The sequence below is a fragment of the Octopus bimaculoides genome, chromosome 2 (genome assembly GCF_001194135.2).
Source record: "Octopus bimaculoides isolate UCB-OBI-ISO-001 chromosome 2, ASM119413v2, whole genome shotgun sequence".
NCBI classification, from domain to species: domain Eukaryota; kingdom Metazoa; phylum Mollusca; class Cephalopoda; order Octopoda; family Octopodidae; genus Octopus; species Octopus bimaculoides.
Genome location: NC_068982.1, coordinates 27,423,746 through 27,440,936, shown reverse-complemented (window position 1 = coordinate 27,440,936; position 17,191 = coordinate 27,423,746). Strand labels below are relative to the sequence as shown.

Below are 17,191 nucleotides of genomic sequence, written 5' to 3'. Positions count from 1 at the left end.
ACACACACACACACACACACACAGGTTTCTTTCAGCTTCCAATGACCAAATCCACTCACAAGTCTTTGATTGGCCTGTGGCTGTAGTAGAAGACACTTCCCCAAGGTGCCACACAGTGGGACTGAACCTGGAATCTTGTAGCTGGGAAGCAAACCGCACAGCTACATATATTGATTCACGAATTCCTTGGATCAAAGATGCAATATGACACTAGTGTGCAGTTCTGAACTGTTGACATTTTTTATGGTATTCCCTTCCTCTTCAGACTCAGCTAGCCATTACACTATATATATATATATATATATCTGTAAATATAATATGTGACAATTATTCGATAGCCATGATAAAACTCCGAGTTTCAGATGTCAGGGTGGAAACCCATGCCGGCATCTCTTCAGTTATCAGGCCATCGAAAAAAAATGCTATGAAAATGACTGTTAAACAAAGGGATATTACTGTGTGACTGACCGTTTTAAGACAAGGGCTATTAGAATGACTGCTAAGTAAAGGGAAGGAGTAAAAATGTTCATAGTAATCACGTAAGCGCGCATGTCCATACATGCACATGCACACCTGCACACCCACGTACATGTGCCTATATGTATATACTCATCCACCCTCACTTGAAACACACACATGCTCACCCATACATTCTCCCCAAAAATATATATATTTATATCATCATCATTATCATCATCATCGTTTAATGTCTACTTTACATGCTAGCATGGGTTGGACGATTTGACTGAGGACTGGCGAACCAGATGGCTGCATCAGGCTCCAATCTGATCTGGCAGAGTTTCTACAGCTGGATGCCCTTCCTAACGCCAGAGTGTAGTGGGTGTTTTTATGTGCCACCGGCATGAGGGCCAATCTGGCGGTACTGGCAACGGCCACGCTCAAATGGTGTTTTTTACTTTCCACCTGCACAGGAGTCACTCCAGCGGCACTGGCAACGACCTCACTTGAATGCTTTATTCACGTGCCACCGGCACAAGTGCCAGTAAGGCGACGCTGGTAACGACCACGCTCAAATGGTGCCTTTTACGTGCCACCGGCATGGAAGCCACACAGCTGCTCTGGCAGTGATCCCGTTCGGATGGAGCTGTTAGCGCTCCACTGGCACAGATGCCAGTCATCGAATTTGGTTCAATTTTGATTTCACTTTCATTTGGTTTGATTTTGAATTTGATTTCAATTTCACTTGCTTTAACAGGTTTTCGCAAGCAGAGTTTTGTGTCAAAAGAAGGAAAGGTACGCATAAGTGGGCTGGCTACACTCCTGGTAAAGGCTACGGGTTATGGTTTCACTTGTCTTGCCGAGTCTTATCACGCACAGCATATTTCCAAAGGTCTCGGTCACAAGTTATTGCCTCAGTGAGGCCTAATGTTCGAAGGTCGTGCTTCACCACCTCATCCCAGGTCTTCCTGGATCTACCTCTTCCACAGGTTCCGTCAACCACTAGGGTGTGGCACTTTTTCACACAGCTATCCTCTTCCATTCTCGCCACATGACCATACCAGCGCAATCGTCTCTCTTGCACACCACAACGGATGCTTCTTAGGCCCAACTTTTCTCTCAAGGTACTTACACTCCGTCGAGTATGCACACTGACATTACACATCCATCGGAGCATACTGGCTTCATTCTTTGCGAGCTTACGTATGTCCTCAGCAGTCACGGCCCATGTTTCACTGCCATGCGTCATACAGTCTGCCTTTTACTCTGAGCGGGAGGCCCTTTGTCACCAGCAGAGGTAAGAGCTCTCTGAACTTTGCCCAGGCTATTCTTATTCTAACGGTTATATATATATTTATATATTTATATATATAGATAATACATGCATATATCCATACATATATGTACATACCTACATCTATATGTATACATACATGCATATATGGGTACAGAACATCACAAAAAACGTTAAACACAATGAGAAACGAAAACATAAAGACGAAGACAGAAAACAAACTTTTTTCCGAACAACGAAAAAAAAAACAAAAAAAAAAACAAAAACAGAGAAACGAGACATGCAACATAAAGAATATTTCCCTTCATCAGTTGTCCCTGTTCCATTACAGGTCAATACAATTAGTGTTACGTTATGCTTATTGAGTATTTTTCTTAATGCAAGACTTATTTGGGACTAGAAAGGGAAAAATCATGTTTTTCTCAAGAGCTTTAACAGCATAAAATTGCTTTCCTTGAGAATTAAATCTTCTTTGATGAGACAGTTGGTTTAAAGTTTATTTCTTTATCAGAAATTTAGATCGTAGACCTGAAGCATTACACATTTTAATGTTCAGTGTTTGTGGAAAAAAAACCCCACTAAAATACTTAATATACAATACTTAGTTAGTCGTGTATCAAGGGAGAAAACTCTACAGTACTTGTTTTATTTTTTCTGTTAACTGACACAATTATCTCCCTTGAAATGTGTTTTTGAACTTCGTTTCAGGCTCCACTTCATAAGTTTGAAGCGAGTATAGTATAATATGAGGAAATATGTATTTGTAGTAAGTTCTGTTAAATGAGTTCAGACACAAATTACAATAGACCGTGAAGAAATGTTTATTAAAATTGCAGAAATTTTATAAAGCAAACTGTTAAAACATTCAAATGTTCATCAAAATATAGAATAGAGGTTAAAGAAAAACCTGAATACTGTGTCACAATAATTCTGGTTACTTCTATTCAGAGGTTGGTAGAAATGCGAAACTTAACTTCAGAGATTCTGGCTTGAAATATGTTCAGACTGCAGCTTGAAATTACGGTTAATATATAGTTTGACTCCCCGTCACCAAACTAAAATAAAAAGTCTATTAGGTGTAAAAATATGTGTAGAAAACGAATATGAAAACAAGAATTTGCGCTAACAAACGTGAGGTGGGGAGAGGATTTTCGGAAAATTCACACGATCTGATTTTTCCCTCATAACTATCAGGAAAAGGGATATATATCAATGATATGTCATAGAAATACCATTCAAATGGCATAGATTACAATTATAAAGAAATTTGTGGGAAAAACGGGTTCCGAAGGAGTGGAGAGAGGACTTTCGGAAAATTCACACGATCTGATTTTTCCCTCATAACTATCAGGAAAAGGGATATATATCAATGATATGTCATAGAAATACCATTCAAATGGCATAGATTACAATTATAAAGAAATTTGTGGGAAAAACGGGTTCCGAAGTGGTGGAGAGAGGACTTTCGGAAAATTCACACGATCCGATTTTTTCCCTCATAACTTTCAGGAAAATGGATATATATCTATGAAATTTTACAGAAACACCTTTCAAACGGCATAGATTACAGTTATAAAGAAATGTGTGGGGAAAATGTTTTCCGAAGGGGTGGGGAGAGGACCCTAGAAAAATTCACACGCTCATACTTTTCTGATAGAAAATATTTTTTCTTACACACACACACTTCTTTTTTTTTATTATTGCTTATATTCCACCAATATTCCACAAATTTCTTTATCATCGTAATCTATGCCGTTTGAAAGGCCATAGTTGGGTTTACTTGAAATCTATCCTTCGTTTCATTTCCGATATCGTCACATTTGAAAACTAGTGCTCGAGAATGGAGAATGTCAATATTTGTCAAAATTGTAATTTTGGTTACTATGAATACATCAACACTTTTCACTGTAACGATCAAAAGTCAGTTGAGTTCCTTCGTTCACATGGAATATTATCAAACATAGTGATATGCCCACATTGAAACAACGATGGGAAAATGTCTCACTCTAACAATTTTGAAGATAGCACACAGAAACATACACACACAAAACATTGAAAGACTTTGGCGAGACATGAAAGAATCAATCCAAGAGCCAAGAATTCGATCAAAATATCTACAACGATATCTTGCAAGATACTTATAACTGCTCAACATGAAGAAAGTCTGTTGCACAAGTTCTTCATAGAGGCAGCTAAGTTATACCTTCCTCTCTCCGACCGTTGCCGTCAAATAACTACCAACCAAGATGAACGCATGTATATGTATGTATGTATGTATGTATATATACCCCCCCCCTAATTTTCTTTATAATCGTAATCTATGGCCGTTTGAAAGGTGTTTCTGTAAAATTTCATTATGAGATATCCATTTTCCTGAAGGTCATGAGGGAAAAAAATTGATCGTGTGAATTTTCCGAAAGTCCTCTCCTCACCTCTTTGGGAAACATTTTCCCCACAAATTTTTTTATAATCATAATCTATGCCATTTGAACAGTATTTCTATAAAAATTTCATTAATATACCGAAATTACATTATCTTCATGTCAAGGTCCCTGGTCGCTTGTTGCAAAAAATTTCCTTCCTGGGGACTTAATGAGCTAGAACTTCCCATTTTGTAACTGACGAATAGACATCAGGCCAGTCCAATACGTTAAAGATGTTTGCGGTCCAGGTAAAACTAAATGGACCTGACCATTACGAAGTGAACCAAAATGGGCAGTTAGAAGTAAAAATCTATAATGCGGGCAGCTAAAGTTCACAAGCCCTCAGTTCTAACGTTCCCCACGTTCTGCCAAAATATTGTTATGGCTTACCATCAAAAACCATTTTGAATTACTGACCTTGTGCCAAAATCCGCAGATGATATCATAACAGTTAACTCCACTGAATTCTTTCTGCATGTCTCTTAACCTTAAAAATTTGGGAAATACACTATATTCTGGTGATGCATATTCAGACAACAATTCAGTTCTCACATATTTAATGCCACCAGACACAGGCTTTAAGAGCCTCTACAGTCCCTGAAGTTATTCAAAGAGTGATAGTCCTGCATGTTTACATGAAGCACTGTATTTTATAACTGAATGTCTTTCTGGAGGCTTAGCATTTATTGATGGACTGAAAAGGATACAAATGAACATCTGTCTTCAAATCAGTTTATGTGCCTACCCTCACATATAGTCGTGAACATTGGGTTAATGACTGAAAGAGTACGATTGTGAATACAAATGGCCAAAATGGTGTTCCTCCAAAGGACTTCTGGTGTAACCATTTCGAAATGGTTCTTAGCTCGGAGATCAGGGTATCTCTCCCAGTCAAGCCACTACTTCTCCACATTGAAAGATTACAGATCTGGTACTACAGACATGTGATTAGAATATATTGCAGGAAAGAAGCACGACAGATTCTTAAAGTTAAACCAACTGGCAGAAGACATAGAATCAAACCAAGAATGAGATGGCTGGATAAATATCCACAATCTCGGTTGTTGATATTTGGTTATCAAGCCAGAATGTGCAATGACTATTACTTCTGCTAGGACCCTGCGGTGGAGGTGTCCAAGAATTCTATCCCATGACTTTTTCTCAGGAGTAGAAGGTGCAGAAAATGGGTTGATGGATGGAATAAACAAAGCTGACATTTAAAATAACTCTTAATAGACTCAGAAGACAATTCATACAAGATAGGCACAAAATGAGCCAATCTTGTAAAATTCTAATTTTACAAGATTGAGACTCCACAGTCATTTAACGAAGAAATATTGTTTCTAAATTTGGTAGAGGACCAGCAATTTTTGAGGGGAAAAACATTTGTAGACTATTGACTCGTTCTTTTGCTGATTCTTGAAGATAATATAGAAGCCGTGCGGGCTCGAAAGATTGACCGTTATGTAAACCTCTTCGAGAAATGTGAAGATGCAGGCTGGAAAGCAGAGCATTTTCCAATCGAAGTTGGATGTAGAGAGTTTGTAGGACACAGTGTGAGACGACTGCTGTTATAGTTAGGCCTAACTCATCGTAAGGTAAATACCACCATGACCGATATCCAAAATACAGTGGAGAAGGCTAGCCACTGGATTTGGTTAAAAAGAGACGATGAGCGATGGCTAGAGAAATATTGAGCTTTGTTTTTAATAACCAGTTGATCTAGCAAGCGGGGCCTCATATCAGTGAGGGGGACCGGTGTGCATTGATGCTGTCGAGAGGTAGGCCCCAAAACGGCGCGCATTCTCTCCTGATGACCCCATACACTTGCTGGCTTCCGGTATGCAGAGTTCTCGACTGGTAGCACTTGCATGTGCGAGTTGTTTGAAAGACATCAAACTGATTTCAACACAGGACATTATTTTGTCTGGCATTCTGATGATTTTGCCAATCAACTGTCCAACTAATAAAAGAGTATTAAAAAAAAGTCATTACATAATAAGTATACAAAGTTGTGAACTACACAGTCATGAGTTTGAATCTTACAGGAGCCCTTATGGTATGCTCCTCAATAAAACATATAACTCTGCTTGTCACAGTTTTCTTAACTAAAAAGCTGTTTGTACATCTAGTACATGGTTGGATGACTAGCTTGAGGAAGAACATCTAGCTGTAAAAACAACTACAAAAGCAGTAAACTAGTGAGGAAGCTACTATGTAACTGTTCAACTTACTAGAAATGGCAGCCAAATCTCTCAAACATTACACCCTACTCTCTTAAACATGGAAAGATACATCGGCTAGTGTAGTTCTAGGTACAATATATGATGACTAGATAAATTAAAAATAATTATGGGTGAATATCTTTGATCAAAGGGCCTGGGGTTAAATACCAAAATTTGCAACAACAAATGATAAAACTTTCTAACGAGTCATCATCATCATTTAAAGTCTGTTTTCCGTGCTGGCATTGGTTGGATGGTTTTACAGAAGCTGGCAAGGCCAGGGGCCACCAGGTTCTATAGTCTGTTTTGGCTTGGTTTCTACTGCTGGATGGTCTTCCTAATGCCAACTGTTTTACAGAATGTACATGGCACCAGCACAATTAATAATAATAATAAAATCCCAATGAAAATAGAATAAAATAAATAAAAGGAAGTTAGCTATATTTCTTAAATATTTATTAAACAAAATCTATTCCAGGTGAACCACTGATATTCAATATAGGTGCAGACAAGGACAGCGTGATTAAGAAGTTGAGGTTAATCACGCTATACAAGTACTTTCTCTCATATCATTATCAAGGAAACAGAGCAGATGGAAACTATTCAGAAGGCTGTCAAATGGACTAATCCTTTTCTAGGGTGGCAGATCTAATCCATTATGCAGTCTAACAACAGTTGCTGGTTGTTGAGCGATTTTAGTGGTATTTACACTGTAGGAAGCCTTTAGACCATGTCTCCAGTCTGGAGATAACTCAGTCTCTTCGTCGTCTCGTTCCTAATGTAGTTACACATCAATTGAGATTTCTGACCCCAGCTAACCCTGTAAAAGGTCATGTGTACTGCATTTCATCCTCTGACTAAGCCATAGAATAAACAAATACATATTTGTTTCCAGAGCAATATATGTCAGAAAGAGTGACATATGAAATAAATGTCTTACTTAGTTCCATCCAGTATGGTTTCAAATCTGAACAGAAGTGATAACATTACAGTTTTTGAGACTATTAAATTCCTCTTTAGAGAGCTTAGTGGATAGTAGAAGATTATTAAAAGCAGCTTTCAGATAAAAGTCATTAGGAGTAGCTGAAACAATATCGTACTAAAACATGCATTCTGTAGTGTAGTTAGTAAATACAGCCACCTGGTCAATGTTAGTTACATAATTCAAATCCTGCTACTGGACCTGTTTCTCTTTTAGTTCACTTTGTGGCAATAAAAGAATGCATTACTCTTTAACTAGTATTAGTGACAGAAGCAGTGTTAATACCAAAAGGCAATCTTTATATCCAGTTTAACATGGATGCCTAGTTAGAAAACCAAATACTGTGTTATTAGCCTTGAGAGATCCACTTGGTGCATAGAAGCACACACAGATAGATCGTAGCAGATGAAATTACAACCATGTTGTTTTAGGTTCATTCTCACTGCATGATACCTTGGGCAATTGCCTTCTATTGTAGTGTGGGATCAACCAATGGTTTGTGAATGAATTTGATAGATGAAAACTATGCGGAAGCTTGTCATATACATACATATATATATATATATATATATATATATATATATATATATATATATATGAAATTAAATTTTTTTTATAAAGTATATCTTTAGAGTATACTTTACAATATACGGGCTGTATATACATATAAATTTATATAAATAAATGAATAAAATTCTTTAATCTATCAAATTATTATCATGTAGGATTTCATCATGAAGGCAACCACTCTGATGAGGGGGGGGGGCATTATGTTTTTGTAATGGAATTCTTAAAATGCCATTTATACACTTAATGTACTCCTGAAACGGCTGCAAATGATGTCCTTTAACCCAGAGTTTGTATATTTATCTTATGTAATAATATTTTACCAAATTTATTTACCTCTAAATTTTTAAATTTTGGACTCTTATCCAATAATTCATATAAACATCAAATTCTTAATCAATTGGAACATTTCCTTTTGAAAGCCCTTACCTTGGGTTTTCATCTCTATATTTGTCACTTCTCCATTCGGTACCTGAACCCAACGTACATGATGCATAGTTTCCACATATAACTTTTACATGTAATTTTATCCATTTATTTATATAAATTTATATGTCTATTTATTTCGTTATGTGCTTTAAATTATGCTTTGGAATTTGTATTGATCACCTAGATGTGTCCATTCTATAATTTTTCTTATATATATATATATATACACACATATATATATATACAAACATATGTCATATGTGGAGGGATATGGCTTAGTGGGTAGGGCATTGAAGTCATGACTGTAAGTGGTTTTGATTCTTGGGTCAGGTAATGTGTTGTGTTCTTGAGCAAAGCATTTCATTTCCTGTTGCTCCAGTCCACTCAGCTGGCAAAAATGAGTAATCCTACAATGGACTGGCATCCTATCCAGAGGGTTAATATATATACACCATAGAAACTGATCATTTGAGTCTATTTGAGAAGGATCTTTATCCTTTTTATCATCATCATTGTTGTTTAACATCTGCCTTCCTGTTTTGGCACGGTTTTTATGGCTGGATGCCCTGCTTAACACCATTGTACATATATTATATATATATATTTGGATGTATATGTATATCATCATCATCATCGTCGTTTAACGTCCGCTGTCCATGCTAGCATGGGTTGGACAACTTGACTGAGGACTGGTGAACTGGATGGCTGCACCAGGCTCCAATCTGATCTGGCAGAGTTTCTACAGCTGGATGCCCTTCCTAACGCCAACGTTATATATATATATATATATATTTTCTATATATATATGTATATGTGTGTGTTTACATGATTTTCCTCCATCCAGCCACTTGACAACTCGTGTTAGTTTGCTTATGATGCCATAACTTAGCAGTTTGGCAAAACAGACCAATAGAATAAGTACTAAAATTGATTCATTTGATGAACCCCTTTAAGGTGGTGCTCTAAGCATGGTCGCAGTCCAATGACTGAAACAAGTAAGAAACAAGACATTCACATCATTTCAACTTAGAGGAGCCCAAAACAAAAATAGAAAACAATATATTGCAAATTTATTTTTTGTTTTGTTACATTTGTTTTTTATTCATTAAATGTTTTATATTTAACAGGGGAAAATATAGATTTACATTTATTTTCACAAAAAAACTGAAACTGACTTTGACATCAACAAAAGCTAATTTCAACAAATAAATGTTAATAAATATTATATTTCAAGATAAAGCATTTGATAAAAGAAAGTTATCACACATTATTTTCAAACAAGTCATTTAACACTTTGTACAAAGATAAAAAAAAAAAGTTTTAAAGTTTTTTTTAATAATTAATTATTATTATGACTGAGGATTTGATCACAATGTTTCTAATCTGTAGGCTAAACGTTTCTAGTTGTTTAGCAATCCATCACTTAATGCTGTCTCCTTCTCGTTCTTATATTAGCTGACAACTACTATATAATAATAATGAACTTATTGTATAGAGTGCTCAGGTGCACTACGACTCAGAGGGGAAAGTAACTAAAACTGCAGCAGGTAGGAAGTGAACAGAGAATAAGTCTACAAAAAAAAAAAAAAAAAAAAAGGAGTGGAGGCACCAGGTGTACTGTTGGTGAATTTCAGAAGGCATGGAAGTTTTGAAGTCTTGACAACAAACAACTGATGCAGATAATTTATTCCATGCCTCAGCATGCTCAAGCAGAACTGAGCAAGAGATGAAAGTTGCTTAACAACTATCACAGCAACAACAACCCACTCTTGGAAAAAGTGAGATAGAAAGTATTTAGTAAGTATTTAGAAAGTATTTACTTGGAGTGCAGCAAAACTCCTGAGTGATCAACCAAGAGTTCAACACCCCATGTATTAAAAGCTATCTTAACCTGAAAGACAATACCAATTCTACATCATATGATGTAAGCGTATCAGACATCGTTTAATATCCAGACTCTGTTGAGACTAATGTTGTTACTCATTGAAGTAATGGAATTGCAGGAGATAGGAGAGTACTAAATCAACTGATTCATGGGATTTTAAGCAGATGCAGAAGACTCCATGTCAAACACAGGTAACCCTTTTCAAGAAGTGAGACATGGTTTATCAACAGATGGCTTGCACCATTAACAGACTTCAAGATAATTTTTCGATTGTTGTGCCATTCAGAAAGTCCCACAGGCTACAGTTTGTCCATGACTGATCTATATTGTTGCACAACCTGCAAGAAATCACTCATATAGCCACACCCTACTATCTTAAAGTTATGAATGCATTAAATAATGTAGTCCTAGATATATACTCAATCTGAAATAATAATGAAAGGGAAAAACCGCGATGGACATACTTGAAATACCTTTGACCGTAAGTTTACACAATTTGGGCTGATCTGGGGTTAAAGATCATTTACACTTTACTTTTATTCCTCTCAATTCTAAGTTCAACTCTGGCAAATGTTAAATTTGTACTTTAATTCTTTTGGAATTTACGAATAACAATACCCAATGATATAAAAATTTTTTAAAATTCAACTCGCTGTAATCATTATTTTTGTGAAAAAGAATTCCAGACTTACAAAAAAAAATAAATTATTTAGTTATATTTACAAATTATCAACATTACTATATGACGATAAATACTATAATTTTTTTAAAGTATAACACAAAGCTAATCTTGATCTGAGTCAAACCTCCACTGCATCAAGCCATACCTTTTGGGGAAGAGAAGCGGGTCGTGTTATACACGGACATAAGCAACTTTAAAAGAAACGAGTAGAAAACTAGTCAACAATTCTAGAATGCTAGAAAGTTATGTATTTATTATCTCCCTTCCATACCACTATCAACGGCACCACCTCCACAACTACCAACTCCATTTATTTATTATCTCCCTTCCATATCGCTGATAACATCGCCACCTCTACAACAATTATATGAACTCAAGCATCCCTATTCAAGAATTTATTTAAGATTTTATAGTGTTTTATTTTCCTGTGAGTTTGGCTGATTTGGGAAATTCAGTTTATTTGCTTGAATTAATTGTTGGAGCATTGAACAGTGAAACGGGTGATGTGGTGGCTGTATTCAAGTAGATTGAATATATGAACACAGGCTCAGGAACAGGAGGTGCAAATACACCCCCTAAAATTTATGTGGAGCAATGAATAAGGTTTGAATATCTTCCTAAAAAACTGGGTTTGCACCCCCTAAGCAAATTTCGTTCCTGCACCTCTGTATATAAGTTAAGAAAGTAGTGATGAGACTTGCTCAACAGCATAATGAAATGGCTTATGTAACAACACCAACTCTCATCTATGACAGAGACAAAAATAATAAGCTATGCCATATGATCATTGCTGGGAGCAGAGTTTGAATTTAAACACGAGTCAGTAATCCAGCATCTTAACCACTCAACAACAAACGATGTGTATCAAGATGTTCTTGTATGTCATTCTTTTGCTCTCACAAAAATATATTGATAGTGTTATCATTAAAATTATGTTAAAGGATTTTACAGACCATCAGAGAATATATTAAGGAACTGCTAGATACGCTGATGAATTACCTCTATGTTCTTATGTTCATGATCCATTTTCTTCTTATATATTCTCATCGATAATCATTTATTGTATTTCTCACTCAAAACTTGTTTGCAAGCCTAAGTGTTTAGTTATTACAATATAACAATATATAATGGTGTTAAACTAAGTCTTTGAAAACTGTTCAGCAAAACATATATCCTAACACTGATTTACCGATGTTCACATGTTCTAGTCATTTAATGTGTTGTGATACTAATAATTTGCTCATGTGATCAGTTGTAACCATATACTACGTTGTTCACTTACCCCCCCCCCCTATCCCAGTGTAAGATGTTAATTTGTTTTCCAAATTGAGTTATTATTATTATTGTTATTCTCTCTCTCTCTCCAAAATGTCCAAGTCATGAGTAACGATGATGCCTGAAGCCTGTTTTATTCCCTCTTTTTTTTTTCAATGTCACATGATATTTAACCTACAAATCCAGACTCTGGTCACTTGGCAAACTCCTCATTCATAACAAGTTCTTCTTCTACATAGGAATCATCTTCAAAGAATGGATTTTCATTTTCAAGAAGAACAATCAACTCTTGAGCAACTGTAGCTATGGAGAGATTGAGCTGGCTCCATTTTGTGCTGTCATCCATTTTCACTGCATTAGAATTCTCTAAACGTCTCTTTTTGCAAAGAGTCTCTTTTTCTAGGAGACAATTTGCTTCACAGTCAGCAGGAGATAATGATAGTTCTCTTTTCTTTTTTATAGTTCTGTTACTATGTTTTTGACTGTTATTGTTATTATCTTGGCAACAGTTGCCATTTAAACTGTCTGATTTGTTTGGACATACCTTAGTTTGTATAGCAGTTGTTGATGTAACAGTCATTTGTGGAGACGTGCTGTCAGCACTATTATGTTCTGATTTTAAATGTGTGGTTAATGGCAGTTCATTGTTTGAAGAACTAGTGTCTGGAGAAGATTTTGGAGATATTTTATTTAAATCTTCACTATCATCTGATCTGTCCAAGTTGCCAAGTTCACTGTCAATCAAAGACTGAATGTCCATACGGAGTTGATGCTGTTCCAGGTGTTGCTGTAATCCAAGTATGAGTGGATCATCTTGAGCAATCTTCTCAACTTCAATCATATACCGCAATGCTTCATAACTGCAATCACGGTACCCTAATAGGAAAAGCGATTTCTTGCTCATTTCCTGGTTGTCTTTCGTGGGAATTAATGTTGGAATTTCTGGAAGCATATAACATGTTTTGGGTGTTACAGGTGATGAAGATTTACCTGAAACAAAACAGAAATAAATAATTAGATAATTATTAGATAATTATTAGATAAACAGAACAGAAATAAATAATTAGATAATCTTGCTTATCTTAAGACAACAAAGAACACAAGTGGAAACCCGACTTGTGAAAATATAATAATAATAATAATAATAATAATAAACTTCTTTCCCTTTCAATAAGAACAAAGAGAAAAAAGAAGAAAAACTGAACAACTATGATGATTTGAACTTGGAAATACGAAGGTTGTGGTCAATGAGGAGAGTAGACATGATACCAACAGTAATTGGTGCACTTAGAAGTATCAGCACTCAACTATGAACATGGCTCAAAAAGATTGGTACAAATATAAAGGTTGAACACCTACAAAAGAAGCATGACCAGTAAACAAGTGTCGCCTTAGTCTGCTGGCTGTGGACAGCTCACACTTTCCTATATACTCAGCAAAATAAACTGAGAGTTTTCATCAAATAATAATAATAACCATAGAACAGAATAATAGTTGTGATTGGAGCCTGGTGTTGCCATCCGGTTTCACCAGTCCTCAGTCAAATCGTCCAACCCATGCTAGCATGGAAAGCGGACGTTAAACGATGATGATGATGATGATGGTAAAGCTTTGTTTGAAATATTGAATGTCACATTTACAAGTTTAAATACTACTTATGAGACATTAAGTTGCTTTTTAATACTATTCGTACCTTTTTTTTAAAATACAATGATGTCTTGTGAAGGCATGTGGCTAAGTGGTTAGTGTATCCAGCTTATGGTCACAAGGTCGTGAGTTTGATTCCTGGCAGCACATTGTGTCTCTGAGCAAGGCACTTTATTTCACGTGGCTCCAGTCCACTCAGCTGGAAAACAAACCTGATACTAAAAGGGCCAGCCTTGTCACAATCAGTGTCATGCTGAATCTCCCTGAGAACTACATTAAGGGTACACGTGTTTGTGGAGTGCTCAGCCACTTGTATGTTAATTTCACGAGCAGGTATTCCATTGATCAGATCAGGTAGAACACTGGTCATCATAACTGATGGAGTGCCAATAAGTAAGTAATGAAGTCTTGCACTTCTAAACAGCTATCATGGAGCAGACCTATGATTAAAATGATATTCATTTTCAGTCTTCTGTGAAAAACATGTCTGATGATGGGGAAATATTTATTACCTTGCTTGGAAGCATGTAAATCTGCCTCAATGACTTCTGTATGATCAGTGCAAGTATGGAAAAGTAGATATCAAATGATAATGACATATATCTATATATATTTTCCCCCTCTCACTCTCTGGGAGAGAGGCACAAGCACATACACAGACATATACACACACGGCAGTAACTTCCGCCTACCAAATTCAATCACAAAGCTTCGGTCGGCTCGGGGTTATAGCAGAAGACACTTACCCAAGGTGCCACGCGGTGGGACTGAACCCGAAACCATGTAGCTGGGAAGCAAGCTTCCTAACCACACAGCCATGCCCGCATATATATATATATATATATATATATATATGCACACACACACACATAAATATATATATATATATATATATATATATATGTATGTGTGTGTATATATATATATATATATATATATATATATATATATATATATATATGTGTGTGTGTATGTGTGTGTATATATATGTATATATATTGATGTCTCTTGAAGTCAGCAATACGGATCTATTTAAGATGTGTGTGTGTGTGTGTGTGTGTGTGTCTGAATGTAAAGGGGCAGTTGATGTCAGTCTAGACAAGAATGAAATGCTAACCATTCAGCCATAAATAGAATGAAAATGTCTGCTCCTGGCATCAGATCACAAAACATAAAGCAGACAACGGTTTGCGTTGGCAGTTGAGACATAAAGGCAAAGCAATAATTAGGTTGTAAAATGATAGTTGTTATTGCTGATGTTCCCTTACAAACACACACACAAACATGCATGCACACAAGCACAGCTGGTCGAGACCACTCTGTTTTGCTTTTGTTGTTTAGCCCCAGGTTAACCCTGACTGAGTAGATCCATGATCAAAGGTATTCACAACATCTGGACTATAAAGGAATACATCAAGTACCCAATTATTCGATTTAATTTATGGCTCTTTACCTTTTGGGACCAACTCTGCTTTTTATCCTTTCCGGGTCAGTAAATAAATTACTGGTCAACTGAATCAATGAAGCCCCTTCTTCCCCACAAATTTCTGATCTTGTACTTTTATTAGAAACCATTATTGAATGTGTCATTTCCTTGTTAAAGATCACAGAGCATGGTGCAGCAGCCATTTCTAGCAAGTCATGCAGCTATGTAGGGTCTCTGTTTTGCACAGCACCTAATCGAGATCAATTCGACTTGCAATAAGCTGGTTACTCATGCTGAACCACTACATTGATTTGGTGGTACCAGTAAGTACACATATACAGTAATCTCTTAAGGCATGAGTACATAGGGCAATTGCCCAGAGGGCCTATAATGCTCCTAGGATGGCCCTGCATATATACACACACACACACACACATATATATATAGAGAGAGAGAAAGAGAGTTGAAATTTACAGAAAAACAAAAGACAAAGACAGGTGTATGAACAACAAGCAGGTATATTAGTTTGACGCTCGGGAAAGCGAGAAAGTCTTTTACGTTTCGAGCCCATGCTCTTCAACAGAAAGGAATATGAAGAAATAAACAGAGAGAGAATAAAAAAAACTTGTGGATTTAGCAATCAATCATGGCAACTGGTGATATATATCTATCATCATCATCATCGTTCCATGTCCGTTTTCCATGCTGGCATGGGTTAGACAGTTTAACCAGAGCTGGTAAACCAGAGCTGCACTAAGGCTTCAATTGTCTGGTTTGGTATGGTTTCTGCAGCTGGATGCCCCTCCTAACACCAACCACTTTACAAAATGTACTGGGTGCATTGTATGTGGCACTAGCATGAGAGTTTTTTTTTTACATGGTGTCAGCACTGGTTTTCCTTTCATGTGACACCAGCATGGGTGCTTTTTACATGGTGCCAGCACAGCTGCTTTTTATGTGACACCAACACACGTACTTTTTACTTGGTATGTATGAGATTGTCGTCAGTTAACTAAGACAAGCACCATTCAGTTAAGTACTCAATACATATAACATAAGATTGAATCATCTTTCTTTCAATATTGGCATATATATTTATAGAGATGTATGGGTATGTATATATATATATATATATATATATATACATATATATATATACACATATATATATAATCAGGTCCACCCTGTCTTCTAAAATGTAAGTAGTCACGTAGCCCCTCCACAGCAACAAAAAGGTTCTGCTCTGTTTTTTTATACTGTTATCCCACACATAAAGTTGCCCTCTTGGGATTCACAGTCTTGCAAACTGCATGGCAGCCTCACTGGTGCTGGTGGCATGAGAAAAAGCACCCAGTACAAGCTGTAAAGTGGTTGATATAAAGAAGGGCATCCCGTCACAGAAACCATGTCAAAGAAGACACTGGAGCATGATGCAGTCTTTGGGCTCATGAAATCCTGACAAACCATGCATGCTTGGAACACAGACATTAATTGATGATGATACACACACACATATTAGCACTCTGTTGGTTATGGTAATGAGTGTTCCAGTTGATCCAACCAATGGAAAAGCCTGCTTGTGAAATTAATGTGCAAGTGCCAAACACTCCACAGACAGATGTCCCTTTAAAGTAGTTCTGAGAGAGATTCAGTGTGACAAGGTCGACCCTTGGTACTACTCATTTTGGCAGCTGAGTGAACTGAAGCAACATGAAATAAAGTGTCTTGCTCAAGGACACAATGTGCCATTGTAACCCAAATACTCTAAACACTAAGCTACACATTTTCACTGATACACACACACACACACACATGTACATTCTTTTTAATTCTAGGTACACGGCCCGAAATTTAGGGGGGGGGAGACAGTCGATTAGATTAACCCCAGTATGCAACT

At 36.5% G+C, this 17,191-nt stretch overlaps 1 protein-coding gene across 2 annotated transcripts in view; it reads right to left on the bottom strand.

Moving 5' to 3' along the window:
- Positions 1-9,439: 9,439 nt before the first annotated feature.
- The window catches only part of LOC106872745 (uncharacterized), a 105,084-nt gene continuing 97,332 nt past the window's right edge, over positions 9,440-17,191 (bottom strand). For both annotated transcript variants that reach the window (XM_014919833.2, XM_014919834.2), the window contains one exon: positions 9,440-13,211. In XM_014919833.2, coding sequence (XP_014775319.1) covers positions 12,415-13,211 — 797 coding nt within the window. In that variant the 3' untranslated portion in view covers positions 9,440-12,414. The remainder of the gene's footprint in view (positions 13,212-17,191) is intronic.